This window comes from Bombyx mandarina, chromosome 15 (genome assembly GCF_030267445.1).
Source record: "Bombyx mandarina strain Sakado chromosome 15, ASM3026744v2".
Taxonomy (NCBI): domain Eukaryota; kingdom Metazoa; phylum Arthropoda; class Insecta; order Lepidoptera; family Bombycidae; genus Bombyx; species Bombyx mandarina.
Genome location: NC_143221.1, coordinates 2,959,139 through 2,977,881, shown reverse-complemented (window position 1 = coordinate 2,977,881; position 18,743 = coordinate 2,959,139). Strand labels below are relative to the sequence as shown.

General features: G+C 44.1%; 2 protein-coding genes across 3 annotated transcripts in view; one reads left to right on the top strand and one right to left on the bottom strand.

Annotated features, from left to right (window-relative positions):
• The window catches only part of tow (target of wingless), a 103,925-nt gene that overhangs the window by 63,889 nt on the left and 21,293 nt on the right, over positions 1-18,743 (bottom strand). The window lies entirely within an intron of this gene.
• On the top strand, positions 247-2,423 carry LOC149501412 (uncharacterized). The gene has a single exon (XM_089733468.1). It carries the CDS (start codon positions 503-505, stop codon positions 1,955-1,957), a length of 1,455 nt encoding a protein of 484 aa, XP_089589594.1. The 5' UTR covers positions 247-502; the 3' UTR covers positions 1,958-2,423.

Below are 18,743 nucleotides of genomic sequence, written 5' to 3'. Positions count from 1 at the left end.
GTAGAAAAACCCAATTAGTTCACTCAAATCGTCTTAGACCTTATTCTAATAAACGATAATTCATCCTAAATTCTAATATTTTAAAAATTAAAAATTTACGTTAAAATTATAATCTACTTACTATATTTCATATTCTTTTTTAAGTTAGAAATATTTCTTTACAGGATAGGCCAATTTACAGCCATCCAAAATACAAATTATTTTATACAATCCCTACCAAATCCTTATATTAGTTTTATTATTAGTTCGATTTTTAAAATGTTTATATACCTACACATTTACAAAATTTACAAATTTATTCAACATTCTATACAAAATCGTTATAATCGAAAACCGACTTTCGGAATTAAACCTTTACTTAGGCAAAAATTCACGAATCAAACGAGAATTGTTTGATGGCCTTAGCTCTGTTCTGAAATGGTTAATCGGTACACCTGATGCACAGGATGCTGAACATTATAATGAATGCATCAATTCTTTAGAAAAACGAGAATTAGATGTAATGAATCTAATGCAAACACAATTACAAATTACATCTTCTACAATTAAAAACTTTAATGAATCTATATTCAAAATCACATACGACGAACAAATTATCAATGAAAATATTAATCGTCTAAACGAATATATTAACACTACAAAGAATACTGTATTCGATATTAAAATAAGTGAAGAAATTTCCACAATTTCCCTGCAAATTCTAGAATTAGTAACTAACTTAGAAAACGATATAAACGATTGTCTAACTAGTATTCTTTTTGCTAAATCAAATACTGTTCACCCATCGATAATTTCTCTCAAGCGTCTCTACGAAGAGCTTCTATTGTCAAATCATGTTAGAACAAATAAACGCTTAGTCACATCCGTAACATTAGATAATATTCATACCTTATTAGATTCTTCTACCTTATCAGCTTATGTTTACTCAAATCGCCTCGTATACATCTTAGAATTTCCCTTAGTTACAAACGATAATTTTAAATTATATCATATTTATTCAATCCCTGTACAACATCCTAATTCCTCATATCACTCCACCATCCTACCAGAGCATATATTCTTAGCCACTAATCAAAATCAAGAAAAGTATATTTCTACAAGTTCGTTGGAAAACTGCAACAATTTCGCATCGAGACAACGATTATGCAAAAATATGGTCGTCTATGAGTCTACCTCAAGACCAATATGTGAACTTGAAGTTCTGCTAACAAAATCAAAATCAATTCCTAAATCATGCACTGTCACATCATTTCCTGCGGAAATAGCAACGTTTCAGCAGTTAGAAAGTGATAAATGGCTCTACGTATTAAGCACAGAAACTCAATGTGTACTTCAATGTAATGGTGAAGTGTCGAACCACAAACTCTATGGATCAGGAATCATAACGCTGCCAGCATCTTGCAAGCTCCATACTGGCTACAGCACGCTCACAGCATTTAAGTCATCAAATGAAAACATCACATATCCAATCGTCACACCGGATATAACAACTGACGATTGTTTCCAAGAATTAAAAAATGTTGAAATACCACATCTAATTCCAATTCCAATCAATGAGATCCCGTTGGACTCATTACAACAAATCAAGCACCATATTGACAAATATTCAGAGGAAATTAAGAAAATCAAAACACAAAATTTCATGAAGAAACATGAATCAAGTTTTTCATGGATCTATTTCTCGATCGGAATCACAATGCTTACATACATCTTATACAAAGTCTTCAAGAATTTTCCATGTTCATTTGCGACCCGAAGAAGGTCAAATAGCGGATGTATCCAGATTTTCAATAATTGCTTTGATAATTCTTCAAGAAGAAGAAATACACAAATTTCAATTCCAATGACCAACATCGGTCATCCTACATCGTGCATCTCCGAAGACGAAGATGACATCGAAAATCCAGAAAATCCTAATTCTCAAAGTTCGAGCACCAACGCTCAACCTTTGTTTTAAGGGGGGAGGTGTTATGTTATGCCCCTCACACTAGTACCTAAGTCATATATCAATTCTCATAAACACATAATGTACTCTAACTCTTAGTTCTTAAGTTCTAAATCATTGTTACTATATAACATACTTATTTCCTCATGTTACTAAATCATATGTATATTGTTTACTTTACATCAGATCTTCATTTAGAATTAGAACATTAGTTAATATTGTATTTCTTTCACATCGGTAAAATTCCGTCATTTACTAATTGTGTCCTTACGGATTCTAAATATGTTTACCAATACGGTTCATAGTCTAAATGACTCATTTACTAATTGTTTAGTAAATACTATTCATGTATAAATTCTCTTTCTCCTTGAAACTTAGGAGTTCGTCATCAATCTTCAAGCTCATAACATCGTAACTCTGTCTGTGTAACATCAGATTTTTGTAAAGGATAAATAAATTCAGTGTATATTAAAATAAAGTTTTTTTTAAAACTACAAAACCGCTCACCGCGTAACACGGGCTATTAATAGGTGCAATGAGACCTCCTCTGTTTGTGACAGAAAAAGATCTGGCCGTCCACGTAGTGTTCGTACGAAAAAGGTGGTCAAAGCAGTAAGGGAAAGAATTCGAAGAAATCCTGTCCGAAAGCAAAATATTTTATTTCGGGAGATGAAGATAGCACCTAGAACCATGTCGCGTATTTTAAAAGATGACTTAGGACTTGCAGCCTATAAGAGACGTACTGGTCATTTCTTAACTGATAATTTAAAAGAGAATAGGGTAGTAAAATCGAAACAACTACTGAAGCGGTACGCAAAGGGAGGTCATAGAAAAATTTTGTTTACGGATGAGAAAATTTTTACAATTGAGCAACATTTTAACAAACAAAATGACCGTATTTATGCTCAAAGCTCTAAGGAAGCTTCCCAATTAGTCGACAGAGTGCAACGTGGGCACTATCCGACTTCAGTGATGGTTTGGTGGGGTATTAGCTATGAAGGAGTGACTGGGCCATACTTTTGTGAAAAAGGTTCCAAACATCGGCACAAGTGTATCAAGATACCATTCTTGAGAAGGTAGTGAAGCCCCTTAACAACACCATGTTCAATAATCAAGAATGGTCCTTCCAGCAAGACTCGGCGCCAGGTCATAAAGCTCGGTCTGCGCAGTCTTGGTTGGAAACGAACGTTTCGGACTTCATCAGAGCTGAAGACTGGCCGTCGTCTAGTCCCGATCTTAATAAAAAGAGTGCGTGCTTCTATTGATAACTGGCCTCAACGTTTAAAGGACTGTATTGCAGCCAATGGAGGCCACTTCAAATAAGCTTTTTATACTTTAAATTGTTTTATATTTATGTATTAAACTAACACACTGTAAAAGTAATAAATGTTATTTGCCCTAGATTTTTTTTTGTTTTCCTTTGTAACAGTATTTATGTCCAGACTAAGTATAATCAGTATTAAGGCTCTGTCGGTGAATGTAATTGGTGTGATGTAATGAAATAAGTATCGAGTTATATACTACGACGCGTCATGTGGAAGTGTATATGTACATACATATGTACATAAATCTAAATATAAGGCATGTAGTTTACGTGTCGTCCGGTCAAGTTTCCGTTGTAGGTCGCAATACATGCTAAGCGATTTAATAAAACGGAATGTGGGTCAGCTATTTTAATCAAAGCATCAGCAATTCACATGCAGTCCCATTGAAGGACGGTTGTCTCGAAGTAATTTAAAAAAAAAATTGAATGTAAATGTTTACAAGCCCGTGATTACGAGAGCTTGAATTACGATCGTAGGATTCATTTTAAAATAAGATAATTAATACAATATTAGGTTTTGAAGTGAAACCTTCTTTTTTACGAATATTTTTTTTTCTGTATGCACCACTTTTGAATTGCAATCCAGATTGTTATGTTAAACATTTAAACTTATAATTTCTATGGATGTAAATTGTTTTGTGCATCAATAAAAATAAAAAAAAGAACGAAACGTTGCAATTTTGAATGGCGACACTTATTTAAATACTAAATCAAATTCTAAATTCTAAATCAAATCCTAAATTCTAAATAAAATTCTAATTCAAAATCTCCTAGAGGATATACCTTTGAACGTACTAAGAGATATGTGGTACCAACTCGATGGTTGCCCAGCTCACTGCGCACGTCCAGTGAAATATTATTGGACCTAGAACATGCAGATCGATGGACCGGTCGTCTAGGTCCCATTGCATGGACGCTCCGTTCCCCGGATTTAAATCCATTGGGTTTTATTTACTGGGGTTGCCTGAAAGACAAATTCTATGCCAAGCCAATTGCAACAATTGACGAACTGCGTTAAAGAATCTTGGAGGCTGCAGAAGATGTGAACAGACGGGGATATGCGAGACTCATTAAGATATCATTTTTAAGGCGTTGTCACGCGCGTGTTGATGTAGATGGTCAACAATTTGAGCATTTAATTTAAGTATGCAATAAATATTTTAATTGAAACAGTGTCAAAACCTTTTTTTGAACAGTAGGTAATGTTTTCAAAAATTAAGCTAAATAATCCTTTGTATGTTTTGATAAGAGAATTCTTAGAATTTTTACAAGTTTTGTCATAGCATTGCACCATTTTAGAATTGTGAGTTGCGCTAACTTTTGTAATAACATGCCATAGTACATTGTATGCATTTTTTTGACACAGTAGCATGTCAAAGTTGATTAAAAGTTAAAATATTCTAAAATTTCAAGAAAAAAGATTGTTCATTTTATTTTTATATTAAAAACTACGGATGTTTTGGTCCTATTTGGAACTGCAATTAGTAGTTATGTTACTTAAGTAGCTAATACAAAAAAATGTGAGAATGTATTCACATTTGAAACCACAGTATCTAATCATAGGGTGTAGGGTATCAAATTAAAACATTTTTCAAAAAAGTTAATGTAACTTTGAAAAAAAAAGAGCTGGATTTTTTATTTTATTTTTCCGTGGGTAGTTAGTGACCCGATCATACACCGGTATCGGCTTATCGTTGAATTTTGGGACACCCTGTATATGCAAGCTTATATTGAAAATGTCGTAAGCAAGATTCAGGCATCTGTCAGATATCTTGTGGCCTGTGATGGCTACCGCCACAGTGGAAACAGGCAGAGTGAGCATGCCGTTATCCTGCCTATTTTTGCGAACTGCATGACGTATTTTTTTTAAATTACACGATCTCCCTTCCCTCCTTCTTGGAGCCGATTCGTGAATACGTGTTCGATAAATAGTTTTTTTAAAAATTCATATTCGTATTTATAAGCGACATAAAGGCTATATATATTCTTATATGCAATACATGAGAATCAATATTCATAAAAAAAATATATATATGTCGCATCCGGGTCAATAGTTCGGAATATCAACGATACACAAACGTCAAAGTGACAGAATGGCCGTGTCGTGGTTGACGACTTTTAGTAATATTAAGACGGTGGTTTTGATTATTATTTTAAATGATGAAATGTTGTTTTGATAAATATCACAAAATGAAGGGTAGACTACGTAACGCCACAGTTATAAAATGGCGGTACGTGGACAGAGTCGTGGCATTCCGTGTCAGACAGTCATTGTGTCCGTCTCAGTCAGTGAGTCTCTAGCAGTCAGTCAGTCAGTCAGTCAGTCAGTCGGTCGGTCTGTCGGTATGTGCAACGAAACTGTCGGTTTATCCTGTCATTGTGAAAGTTGTGTGTGTTGAGTTTCACTAACTATTATTGAAAAGTTTTATTTACTAAACTGAGTTCAATCGAATACGAGTGATGACGAAACTACCGCTCAGCCATCCCTGGCGCCGCCTACGACATCAGAAGTGAGATCAGGACTCTACTCTCACTGGCGTGACGTGTTTGAACATGTTCGAAGTACAGCGGAAAAACATGATGCAGATCAGAATACCAGTAACGGTATCTACGATCACGGGTCAGAAATTCATCGGGAACAGACAGATGCCGATCCATGTGCTTCTTCTTCGGGGTCGTCGTACTCCCTTACGGGGGCACGGAGCGGGCCTCGGGGTAAACCCCACTACCCGGGCAGACGCTCCCTGCCACATAGGGCAGGGGTGAAATGGATGCAAGACTGGATTGGGGGGGGGCTGTTCGCAGCGTGCTTCGGCACACTCACATCGACAAAAATACATACATATATTTAATACGACGGGCTTGGTGATGCAGGAGGAGTGGTGCCCGCGGACGACGCACCCCGGCGCCGGCTGCTGTCCTCTGCTTCCTAATGCTAATAATTTTTTTTTTTTTTTTTTTTTTTTTTTTTTTTTTTTTTTTTTTTTTTTTTTTTTTCCCTTACTATCTAACTACAACTAACTACAACTAAACTAAAGCTAACTAAACTACTATATACAACAGGGACAACAGTCAGCAACCGTGGGGCCCGCCACCGGCCCCATGCCGCGGCCCCACCTCTACAAACCAGAGGAGGAGCCGCGGCACTAGTTTGGCGCTCACCCGTTCTGGGCTCCCCAAAAGGAGAAGACCATCGCGGGGAGGGACCGATATGAAAAACACTCCCCAGACGGGGGAGTGGTCCACCCAACGGGGGTGGAAAATGGGTCCCCATAGGGGGGCACCCCAACGATGTGGGGGGAAGTGAAGAGTGTGGACAGCTCAGTCCCATGGGGGCACTCATTATGAGCACTCCCATATCACTCCGGTTAAGCCGACTATCTTACCATAGCCGGGGGTTCCAGTAGCTCCCTTGGTAGCGCCCGACCATCAGGTGGTCTGGCGTGCAAGGGAGCTATATTGTGGAGGTGCTCGTGGGGTCCACCGTCAGCCCGCTCGTAAAGATTACGAGCTAGCCTCCGGATGAACTCCTCGAGCGACTCCACATCCAGATCCCGGGCGATTACGTCATTTCTGACGTAACGCCCTGCTCCGACTATCGTGCGAAGAGCCAGATTTTGCTGGACCTGTAACCTCGCCCGCATACCCTGCGGGATGAGGTGATACCAGGCCTCAGCTGCGTACGTGATACGGGAACGGACATACGTCTTATAAATGCCGAGCTTAGTCCTGACCGGCAACCTGGAGGCCAACACCGGCCGGAGGAGGAATCTCGCACAGCGAGCGGCCGCCAACGCCTTATTGGCGTGGGCGGTCATCCTCAAACTCCGGTCGATATCGACCCCCAAGTACCGGACGCTGGATCTAAACTCGACATTAGCGCCACGGAGACTGAGCTGTCCCGGGACGACTGTTGTGCGGACCGGACCGAAGAGGATAGCCGCAGTCTTCCCCACGTTGACCGCGACCCTCCATCGGTCCAGCCACTGGGGCAGTAAGTCCAAAAGCCTCTGCATCCTCAGAATGGCCGCAGAGGGGACGTTGGATGACGAGAAGTAGGCGCTGTCGTCGGCAAACAGCGCCAACTTCACGTCTACTTCCCACGCTTGGAGGTTACCCTCGAGCGTGGGAATGTCGTTGGTGTAGAGAGCGTAGAGGAATGGAGCCAGGACGCTTCCCTGAGGAACTCCGGCCGTGACTGGGCGCACCGACGACTTGGCGCCCTCGACCGCGACAAAGAAGGATCTTCCCTCCAGGTACGACCCCAGCAGTCGCACGTAGGCGTGCTGGAGGTCCGTGTTCTGCACCAGCTTGTGGATCAGTCCCGCATGCCAGACACGGTCGAAGGCCTTCTCGATATCGAGAAAGACTGCGGCCGTGTACTGGCGCGCGTTGGACCGATCCGCCAAGTGGTGCATGACGCGGACCAATTGCAGCGTTGTCGAGTGACCGCTGCGAAACCCGAACTGCTCGGGTCTGGGAAGGATGTGCGGCGACACCCTTCTCAGCAGCAGCCTCTCGAACAACTTGCCCACATGCGACAGCAAGGTGATCGGACGATAACTGGAGGGATTTCTCCTATCCTTGCCGGGTTTGGGCAAGGCGATAACCTTGCCCAATTTCCAAATTCCCGGGAAGTGTCCTGTGGACAGAATGGAATTGAACAGCCGTGTCATGTATGACACGACTGTTTCAGGGAAGTGGAAGAATGCGAGGGAGGGAATACCGTCCTCACCCGGCGCCTTGCGCCTCTTCATCCGCTTGATGGAGAGGCGCAATTCACTGGGAGTGATGAAAACATCATCTCCCAACGGAGGCACCGGGGAGGAGAGTAGGTTCGCTACGCTCTCTTCCACCGATTGGTGGAATGCGGCCTCTGAGGGTGCAGAGTCATTCGGAACGAACTGCCGCTCCAGCATTGCGGCCAGGACATCGGCGCGGGCCTGAGCCGAGAAGCATCGGTTGCCCCTCTCGTCCACGAGTGGACAAGTCGGGGCAGGCCGATTTGAGAGCTGGCGGCAAAGTCGGTGGAGGGACACAGAAGAGGGGTCCTCACGGGCCTCCTCAATCCGTTCCTCCCACGCGTAGCCCCGGAAGGAGCTAATCTTCGCCGCCAACTCCGCTTCCAACTCATTAAGCTCGCGCTTGATCCTGGGACAACGAGTTGTCGCCCAGAGCCTCCTCAGGCCCCTCTTCCGGCGAATGATCGCCTTCAGATGGGTCGGGAGTCTACCTCTGGGCCCGCCGCTGGGCACAAGAGTCGTCGCCTGGTCGATCGCTCCCCTGATGGAGTCGACAAGGCGGACTGCCGCATCGTCGACCCCATCAGGGGTATTGGGGTCCTGAATCACGGGAAGGTCGACTAGTCGTCTCTTAAAGAGCTCCCAGTCGACCTTCGGTCGTAGGGGCGAAGTCGCAACCCGGGTAAGCCCCATTCCCAGTGTCACCAGGATAGGGAGATGGGGAGTACCCAGGTCGTACAGTGCCTCGATCGTTACGGGGCACCGTAGCCCCTTATGAACACACACGTCCAGCACATCGGGCTGGTATCGCGCGGCGGTAGGGACGTGCGTGGGTTCATCAGGGCCGACCACAGAGTAGTCGCCCCTATCGGCATCTTCTAACAGCCGCCTGCCCACTGCTGTGTTAAGTCGGGAGCCCCACGCGACGTGCTTCGCGTTGAGGTCCCCGACCAGCAGAGCTGGGCGGCTGTCGTAATTCAGGGCCCGTCTTATATCCTCAGGGTGAAACTCAGGCCCCGGGGGTCTATACGCGGCATAAATCCGCATATCCCCCCCGAGGTGTGTACCCTCACACCGACCGATCGTGTCGATGAGAAGGACAGCAAATCCAACTGATCATGCACCACGTCCCGCCTGACGAGGGCCGCAGTGCCCCTGAACGGCCGCCCGGCAGGGGTAAGCTCGTCACGTCGGTACATGAAATAGTTGGGAATCCTGAACTCAACCTGAGGACTTAACATGGTCTCCCCCAGCAGTAAAACCTCAGGGTTGTACTCCCGGGCGAGGACCAATAGCTCGTTTTTACGGGATCTTATCCCGTCGGGGTTCCAATAGATGACGCGAAGCTCTTGGCTAGCCATTGAGCCTCGCTATCAGCTGGTAGAACCCCGACAGGATAGCCCCGACAGGGCTAGCGCCCGAGGCGATCTCGCGGATCACTCCGGAGATCACCTCGGCCAAGTTCTCCCAGAGCGCCAGCAGCCATGCAGCAAAGCCGGCAGGCTGGGAGGCCTGTCGACCGCTGCGGCGCTCGCGCTGAGGGCGGGGGGGGAGGGGGGGCTGAGATGTGCCCGAGATGGCTGGTTGGGCCTGAGGCAGTGGGGTCGTTTCCGGTATTGAAGCCGGTTGCGAAGGGTCGATGGGGGGGTTTATATCAACCTCCATTACTAAATTTGTTGACGGGGGAGCCGATGCAGTAGGAGCGTTCGCTACTGCGTCCCGTTGCGCTCTCTTCTTTAGTTTTTTTGTTTGTTTTTTGAGCCTGTTTTTATTTGTTTTAGGACCTGGTAATTGGGGGGTTTGTACTCCAGCACGGGCTGGAGCGCTGCGTTGTGAGAGGGGCGGTCTGCTTGCAGCGTTTAGACCACGAGGGGTAGGAATGGGCATCCCCCGCCGCGGAGCGTTGGCTTCAGCCATCAGCGTTGCCGCTGATGGATTGGCCTCCACTGACACGGCAGGGGGGATGGATAAGGACGGGGGAGGGGGTTGGGGTTGGGAAGATTTCCCTTTCCCTTTCCCCTTCCCCTTCGGAATGGGAGCTACAGAAGGAGGAGCTGTGTTCCCGGATCGAGGCACCAACGGCGCAGGAGGAGGGACGGTTACTCCCATCATCCTGGCCCTCTTGCGGTAGACCGCGCACCGCCTGTCGACGGCAGCGTGATCTTTCCCGCAATTGGCGCAGGAGAATGGGCCGTCCCTCGGCCTCGGGCAGTCCGCTACGACATGCTCCCCGGCACATCGAACGCAGCGGACCGCTCGGTGACAATTATTGGAGGCGTGCCCGAAGGCCTGGCAGCGATGACACTGCGCAGGCCCGCGGGTTGGTCGCCATCCCTCAACTGTCACCCCCGGCAAGTACAGCAGTTCATTGACTGCGTACAGGCGGGCGAGGTCGTCCTTCGAGAGGTGGTCCAAGGCTACGTGAAACACGCAGCCCGGGCGCCCTCTCTGGGACCTGATGCACCTGGCGTGACGAGCCGGAAACCCCAGCTCCTTCAGGGCATCGGTTACTTCTGCCGCGTCAGTATCGGCAGGGAGGCCCCGGACAGCCACCTTAGTCGGAATCTCCCCTGTCAGGGCATAGCAGTACCATTTTATGGTACCATCCCTGGCAGAGGCCTCCGACAGGTAGGCCTGGACCGCCCTGTATTCCTCTACCGACGTCGGCAGGAATCTAAAGCCGGCGCCGAAGGGTCGCACCGAGGGGGCGCGACCGAGGCGCTCCCTAATGGCCGCCATGTGGCGGGACCAATTAGGGAGGGCCTCCACCATTATTGGCGGATGTCGGCGCAGCTCCTCTTGGGCACGACCCTTCGGCCTCGGGGGAGGGACATGAGAGGATTGGGATGTCCTCTGGGTGGAAGGAATACTCGGCCTAGCTGCCATGGCAGCATAGGAGGTAGAGGGAATGGGGTTAGGCTTAGGGGCGTGATGTGGTCTGGTGGACTCTAGGTCCATATACCTGGTAGAGTCCAGGTTACCCGCCGTGCCGCTTAGGGCGGGGGCACCTCGGGTAGAGTCCACCGGGATTGGGGACAAGATTGGGGAAGGAGAATGAGGAGGGGTTCTTAATTGCCTAGGAGCAGTCCCTGTCCTGGCGGGAGCCCTAGGCTTGGGTACGGGTTGATCTGGGATTGGACTCCCAGAGGGGGAAGCAGATCTAGATGAGGAAGGAGTTACAGACTCAGTAGAGGAGTGGTCTGTGGATGTGGTCACGCTTTCTTCTCCCTCCGACCTGGAGGAAGGGCCTATTCGCGGGCGCTTGTCTTGGTCACCCGATGAGCCTCGGTCAGACTCGGACCTGGCCTTCTTCCGCGGCCGAGAGGCCCCAGAGGGATCGGTCGACGGAGGAAAGATACTTTCCACCGGACTGATCCTCGGGGCCCCCTCGGCCGCAGCCGAAGACCCGGACGAATTGTCCAACCGAGGACCCATCGGGGCCATACGGATAGCAGGTATCGGTCTGGTACGTAAATCGGGCATCGCCTGACGTCCCCTATGAGACGGGCCGGGTGTGCTGGTATTTGGGGGTGAGTTCCCCCTCGACATGATCTTGCTGGTTTTTATGGCTATGAGGTCATTGGTACCCCGTCTCAACGGTTGACTAAATGATACTACCCTACTAGTTCACTGGTTCACTGGTTCCCCGGCCGACCAGCAATTACAGTCACTACTTACTACTTGACTATTACGGAACTATATTTAATAAAAAGAAAACTAATTAGTCAAAGTCAGTACTAAAAGAAATTTACTAACGTAATAAATGTAAAATAAAAGAATTAAGTCAAGATAACAATAAACTACTACTACAGGGATCAATAATCAATTCAGCTTCAGCTGAAATCCCGTCAGCGACAGCAGAGCCGGTAGGTTCTTACTCCGGATTCTACTATTAACTATATATAACTAATAAAAATTAAACTATAATTCCCTATAATTAATTAAAGAGTTTATGTAAGGTACTTACCCGTTATACTTGAGTCCCTTAACCAGTAAGACAATTACTGGTAGGGGAATCATGAACTCCAACCTATTATTAACTAATACTATAAAATAGAATGGAAATAAAATAAGAATAACAGTTATCAAGAATTTTAAACTAACTAATGAATTAATAAAGAAAACAAATAAACAAATGTGACGGGAACACCCCTCCAGACCCTACTATCGCTAACACAACTGAAGGAATGAAAAAGAATAATAAAAGTTAACTCAATCAATGTAACATAAATGGGTGACCACTTATGATAGTCGGCCGGAAGGCCAGAATAACAGAATTACGATGATTGTAATATTTGGTAAAATAAAATAAAATATAACACTTAAGGTGGGTAGAAATGAAAAAAGAATTTAATATTATATATAAAAAGAAACTACAGCAGCGCCACTAGTTTTAATTAATAACGGGTAGGTTAATATTTAATATGAAAAAATGAATTAATTACTATTGTTTAAATTTACTACATAATCAAGATAAAATAAACCAAAAGGACACTAACGTTACGACTAACTTAAACTAACTATCGGTAGGGGGTTCCAACGTCAATAACCCTGGACTACTTGGTAGTCCATTGGACCAGCTTATCGGGTTTAGCGACCGCCCCGCCTAGCCCCGGAGGGTAGGAGAGGACTGGGAATGACACAGGAGGGCCAGACTCGGTGGCGCTAACGTTCGCCGGTTTTATATTCAAATAAAACGGTAACGCAGCTTACACAGGCTGGTCGACACCTACCCGTATTAAACTAATCGTTTAAGGAAAGAAGTGTCGATCCACTTACCTGTTCCCGGGTCCTTCGTCTCACTGTTCGGGGCGTTTCCACTCCGAAACAGCAACTCCAGATGAAACACTCTCACACTTGGGCACACACAATCGCACAGCACAAACAATAGGGGCCACTTAGCACTGGTGTCCCGGGAATCTCCATGTGCTTGGTGCGCTACGGTTGATATGTACCTCGATGAACGTCTACTGGATGGTGCATAGTTCATTGTAGTCTTCAGTGGGGCTCTGAAAGGCGGTGCCTTATCATGTTGTCGCGCATTTCACACGTAAGTGTCACATGGAGGCATTTGCGACTTATTTCTCGCTCGTTATGCAAAATTATTGCTGCGACGCTTATCAATTTAAGCAATGGTAAACCACAAAAGCGTGAATGCAGCATACGCAAGTCGTGTAATAACGTCTGCTACCTCGATGGAAGATCTGAGCCACGAAGAAATCGTCACATCTTACGTTCTGGCTCATGTTGCCGAGTTGACTCTCGACTTATCACATGGCATTTACTAGCGGAAATACGACACGTAACAAGCTATTGCAAGAAATTAAGGCAAGTGCAAGTCTCAAGTGAAACTTCGATCGCAATAATGGATCTGTCATGACGAGTGGGTAGTTCCGACACGAATCGTTTTTAAGCCAATGACTACTGCTAGAGTTACATGGCACTAGTGCAGTAAACTAGGACATGAGACTGTGAATTGTCGCTGAAACTTTAGAATCTACTAGATTCAATACCAATAACACTGCACGTTCGATGACTTCGGGCTCCAGCAAGCAAGCAAACAAGAAAGCAAGCAAGTTTCCATGGGGAAGAAAAATTGACACATCTGAAGTGCGTGCTTGTGCGTGCTTGACAAGTGTTTGCGGTTGGCTTCCGCAGTGTGGGAGTAACATCGTGTAGGAGAGGTGGAACCCGCAAATTGTAGTTTGTGTGGTGGCTGGTAAGATTGGCTGTGGTAAAAAGTTTGCGTGGTGGTAAAATGTCTTGTGAGTCTGCACAGGTAACCGGAGGTGAGTCTTCCGCGGTCGCGGTCTACCCAGTCCGCGAGAACCGGGCAGATCGCCTCGACGGTACGGAGGCCGGCCGACGGGTCCGCCAAACGACGAGACCACGGCTCCAGCACGGACTGCCGAGATTGGAGCCCACGCGCTCCGGCTACACTTGCGCTAGGGCGCGCCGCCTCGTAGGAGACTGTGAGGTATCCTTGAATAACTCTGACTGCGATCGCGCGCTGCCGGCGTCGCAGCGCGGCGACTTTCTCGTGGTTAAGGACGTGGCACCAGACGGGTGCTCCGTATAGTGCAATCGACCGCACGGGTACCATCACCCTGCCTATTTCTGCCGTGAAGCAGTGTGTATTTCAGTTTGAATGGTGGGACAGTGGTTGTAGCTATTCTGAGACCTTGGAACTTGTATCTCGGGGTGGATGACGCGTTTGCGTTGTTAATGTCTGTGGGGTCCAGTAACTACATGGCACCAGGTGGGCTGTGAGCTCGTGCATAGTCCACCCATCTAACCAAAAACATTGCCTCGAGCTGCCGCCGAGGCAAATTGATGGCGCGATGTCATCGACGGCCGCGAGCAACGCAGCAGCGGAGCGACGCCGTGACGTGCCGGTAGCTGCGTAACATCGGTTATTTTGGTAAATGAGAAAAATCTGGTGAGTCGTTTTATTTTTATTTGGAATCTGGTGCCGAATGTTCTCTTGTCGAGAAATCTATTAGTAGTAGCTTCATAACTCAGGAATTTTATGCGATGACTATCATTGAACACTTGTAGTCACAGGGATGACTATCATTGAACACTTGTAGTCACAGGGATGACTATCATTGAACACTTGTAGTCACAGGGATGACTATCATTGAACACTTGTAGTCACAGGGATGACTATCATTGAACACTTGTAGTCACAGGGATGACTATCATTGAACACTTGTAGTCACAGGGATGACTATCATTGAACACTTGTAGTCACAGGGATGACTATCATTGAACACTTGTAGTCACAGGGATGACTATCATTGAACACTTGTAGTCACAGGGATGACTATCATTGAACACTTGTAGTCACAGGGATGACTATCATTGAACACTTGTAGTCACAGGGATGACTATCATTGAACACTAGTAGTCACAGGGATGACTATCATTGAACACTTGTAGTCACAGGGATGACTATCATTGAACACTTGTAGTCACGGGGATGACTATCATTGAACACTTGTAGTCACAGGGATGACTATCATTGAACACTTGTAGTCACAGGGATGACTTAGTTACTGTGTACATGAATTGTACGGGGAGAACTTGCAGCAGTAGTAAATCACTTATTTTCGTTTGTGTAATCTTTCAATGTCGTTATAGAATTTGTGATGACACAAGACTTTTATGTTAGTAGAGTGGTCAGATATGGCCGAGCGTGAATGATACTGTGCGGTATTGGCTTTTGTTTCAGATTAACACACGAGGACGTGTGTAACATAGGATGGCCGTGTCGCATCCGGGTCAATAGTTCGGAATATCAACGATACACAAACGTCAAAGTGACAGAATGGCCGTGTCGTGGTTGACGACTTTTAGTAATATTAAGACGGTGGTTTTGATTATTATTTTAAATGATGAAATGTTGTTTTGATAAATATCACAAAATGAAGGGTAGACTACGTAACGCCACAGTTATAAAATGGCGGTACGTGGACAGAGTCGTGGCATTCCGTGTCAGACAGTCATTGTGTCCGTCTCAGTCAGTGAGTCTCTAGCAGTCAGTCAGTCAGTCAGTCAGTCAGTCGGTCTGTCGGTATGTGCAACGAAACTGTCGGTTTATCCTGTCATTGTGAAAGTTGTGTGTGTTGAGTTTCACTAACTATTATTGAAAAGTTTTATTTACTAAACTGAGTTCAATCGAATACGAGTGATGACGAAACTACCGCTCAGCCATCCCTGGCGCCGCCTACGACATATATAATCTTGAATATTTCTGATAGCCTCGCTAACAATACGACTATGGCTGAATTGGCACATTAGCCACTGTGTAAGCATGGCTGAGCATCAAGCCACGGCCGAGCCCTTGTTATTTACGAATACGCTAAAATAAAAATTAAATAAAAACACTATTCCTAGCAATAGGAATTTAAATTAGTTATTTTAAAATGTTTTTCAATCTGTTCGTTTTTTTTTTCATTACGGTTGTTAAACTAATGAGTTCGCGATCAAAAATGTTTTAAAAGATCACAAAACCAATACTGGTGACAATCCTTAAAATTTTAGCTTGTTACCAGAACATAGTTGTGATATTGATGAGACATTAAACTCATTTCATGCTTTTTATGGAGGCCCTTCTGTGGTTTTCCGCCTATATTATCCCTTCAAACGAGGATTAAGTTTACTTATGCACCGTAAGGCATTGCCACTAGCATTACTATCATAGCGGTGCCATCATGAGAGCGAAAGAAATGGTTGTTGAAGTGTATCCAAGATTGAAGTTGCCGCCAGCGTAGAGCATTTATTGTAAACGGTATAAAATAAAACTTATTATTTTAAACTACAAGAAATCTGACCCTGCAAAGTGTTATTAAATATGTAAGACGGTTGATGGAAACTGCTCAGACGGCGGAGATATCGTAAAATTATAATTAAAAACTACAGTTTGTTTTTTATTACGGTACATTTGTAGCGGTAGCAAATAGAATTGAAGAAATCCGATAAAAACCTGAATCGCGTTAACGATATCTGCAAACGCTTTCCAAAGATTTTCCCTCTGTTGTTTTCTTACAACCCTCTTTATTAACTGTATAGGAAATATCTCATTTATAGGTTAAAGCACCATAGGGATAGCACATGTAGTTTGGCCCAACGGAGTTAGCGAAATGTCTCGATGTAACGTTTAGAACGACCCTTTGAATACCCCGAAATGTCATACATTATTGTAAGTACATCGTATAATAAACACAAGTAGCAATAAATCGAGGATGATTATCGTCGAAATGGCAAGAAAACCGATATATCCGATGTCAATATTGAGAAAATCGATCAATATCGAAATCCATCGCTGTAATTGACAACTAATAACCTGTCATTTACCCTATTCTATAGTCGATGTTAGTAATAATATGTCTAGTAGTCTAGTCTAGAAAGGGAACTAATATATAACTATAAATAAAAGTAGATTGGTATTCAAGCACATTTCATAGACTGCCTTTCTGTTACATCGGTATGCGGTCTAGAAAATCACCAACCCATCTCTTCTCGTGCGGTCGGTCTTAAAGTCTAAGGGATTCCACGGAGAATGGACAAAGTTCTCTAAGTATTTTATCAGTGCACTGCGATCATCAACTGCGGAAAACACAGGTGGTAGGGCAGATTGTAAGACCGAGTATACCGCGTAGCACCCATGTGTTTTAAGTATTTTTAAGAAGGATGCATAAAATAGTCTAACCTAACTTGTGTCACGTAAGGACATATAAACTTCGTTCAATAATGTTGCATTTTAGCACAGTTTAGTACATAATATTCCTGTATCTAGGAGTTAATGGACTTAGTTTAATTGCCCCATTAGTTAACTAGCATATAAAGCTAAGTACCTCTTAGAAGGATGCGATAGTTGGTTCTAGAGACGCAGAATACGCAAAGGTACTTAAGATCTATTGTTAATATACTGCAATTTTTATATTCGGTTCATTGGACAGCTTCCTTGGGCACCGAGATTCGAAGAAAAAACTCTAAACCTTCTAATGCTTTTGTTATGGTAATAGTCAAAGTTACAGAACCATACAATAACAAAGTTACGATTTTAAGGCAGAATTCTCTTCAATATTTACCCGGAGACGAGCAACTGCATTTGTGGTATCAGAGGGCTATGGCTTCGACTCAAATCTGCCCATTTTGGAGAGCAAAAAAAATCCCGGACAAGCTTGTGATACAAACTACTTCCGTGATCTAAATCGCTGGTCGGAAATACATGGAATGCGAGAGCAATGGAGCTGCGGTCAAGCCGAGCTGCGGTCCGGTCCGGTCCGAACCGTTAGCGTTTCGATTCTGGCAACGGAATCTGCGGTCTGACGGATGGTTACACGGGAATTGATGTCAGCTTTGTTTACCAGGAAACTGGTTGGAAACTGGACTTCATTACAGAGTTTGTTGACAGTTAAAATAGAGTAAAAGATTAGAGACTAACTAAAGCAAATAGAAATCGACGCGACGATAAACTAGGTATATAATCCAAAATCCGCAACTACATTAAATAATAATAGTAAGTATACTAGGTATGAGCGTTAGGATAATTAATAAACTACAAAAGAAATTAAGAGACCTAGACGATTTTCATTTTAAGAAAAAACTAAAAGATAATGTTATTAGTGACACTTGTTATCACATAAATGATTTTCTTAGGGACGGCATTGAAAATAAATTGATTTCTTAATTATGAGTTGAATTATATGGTAAATTATATATTAACATAATATCTTGCACTGCACTAAAATTCGCCTGTCAAATAATGACAAAGCATATACGCTGCTTTTAACTTTAAATAATAACTCATTTTCACTATGCTTAACGAATAAATGATTTCTTTCGTTCTTTCTTTCTTTCAAAGCAACTTAGACGTCGATGTTCAATTAAGTGTACTTTTATCTTTTTTAAATTCTATTAGTTGGCTATGCAATTTTGTCGTGTATCCTATGTACATATATTCTTGGTAATTCCAAATAAATTTTATAAAATTTACTAACTAACGCCACAAGGTTGGTTATCTACTGTACTATAGCTACAGCATTTATTGGACATTAGTTAAAATTAAAACTAACAACTAAAAAACCACTGATTCTATGTATGTAACGATGTATTTCTATGTAACGATTTCTTTTAATTTAGCACCAGGCTTTTTATTATCTCGAAAATATAGTTAGCGCAATCGATATTTTTGTTAAGTTTGTTCTGATATATGATATCTGTT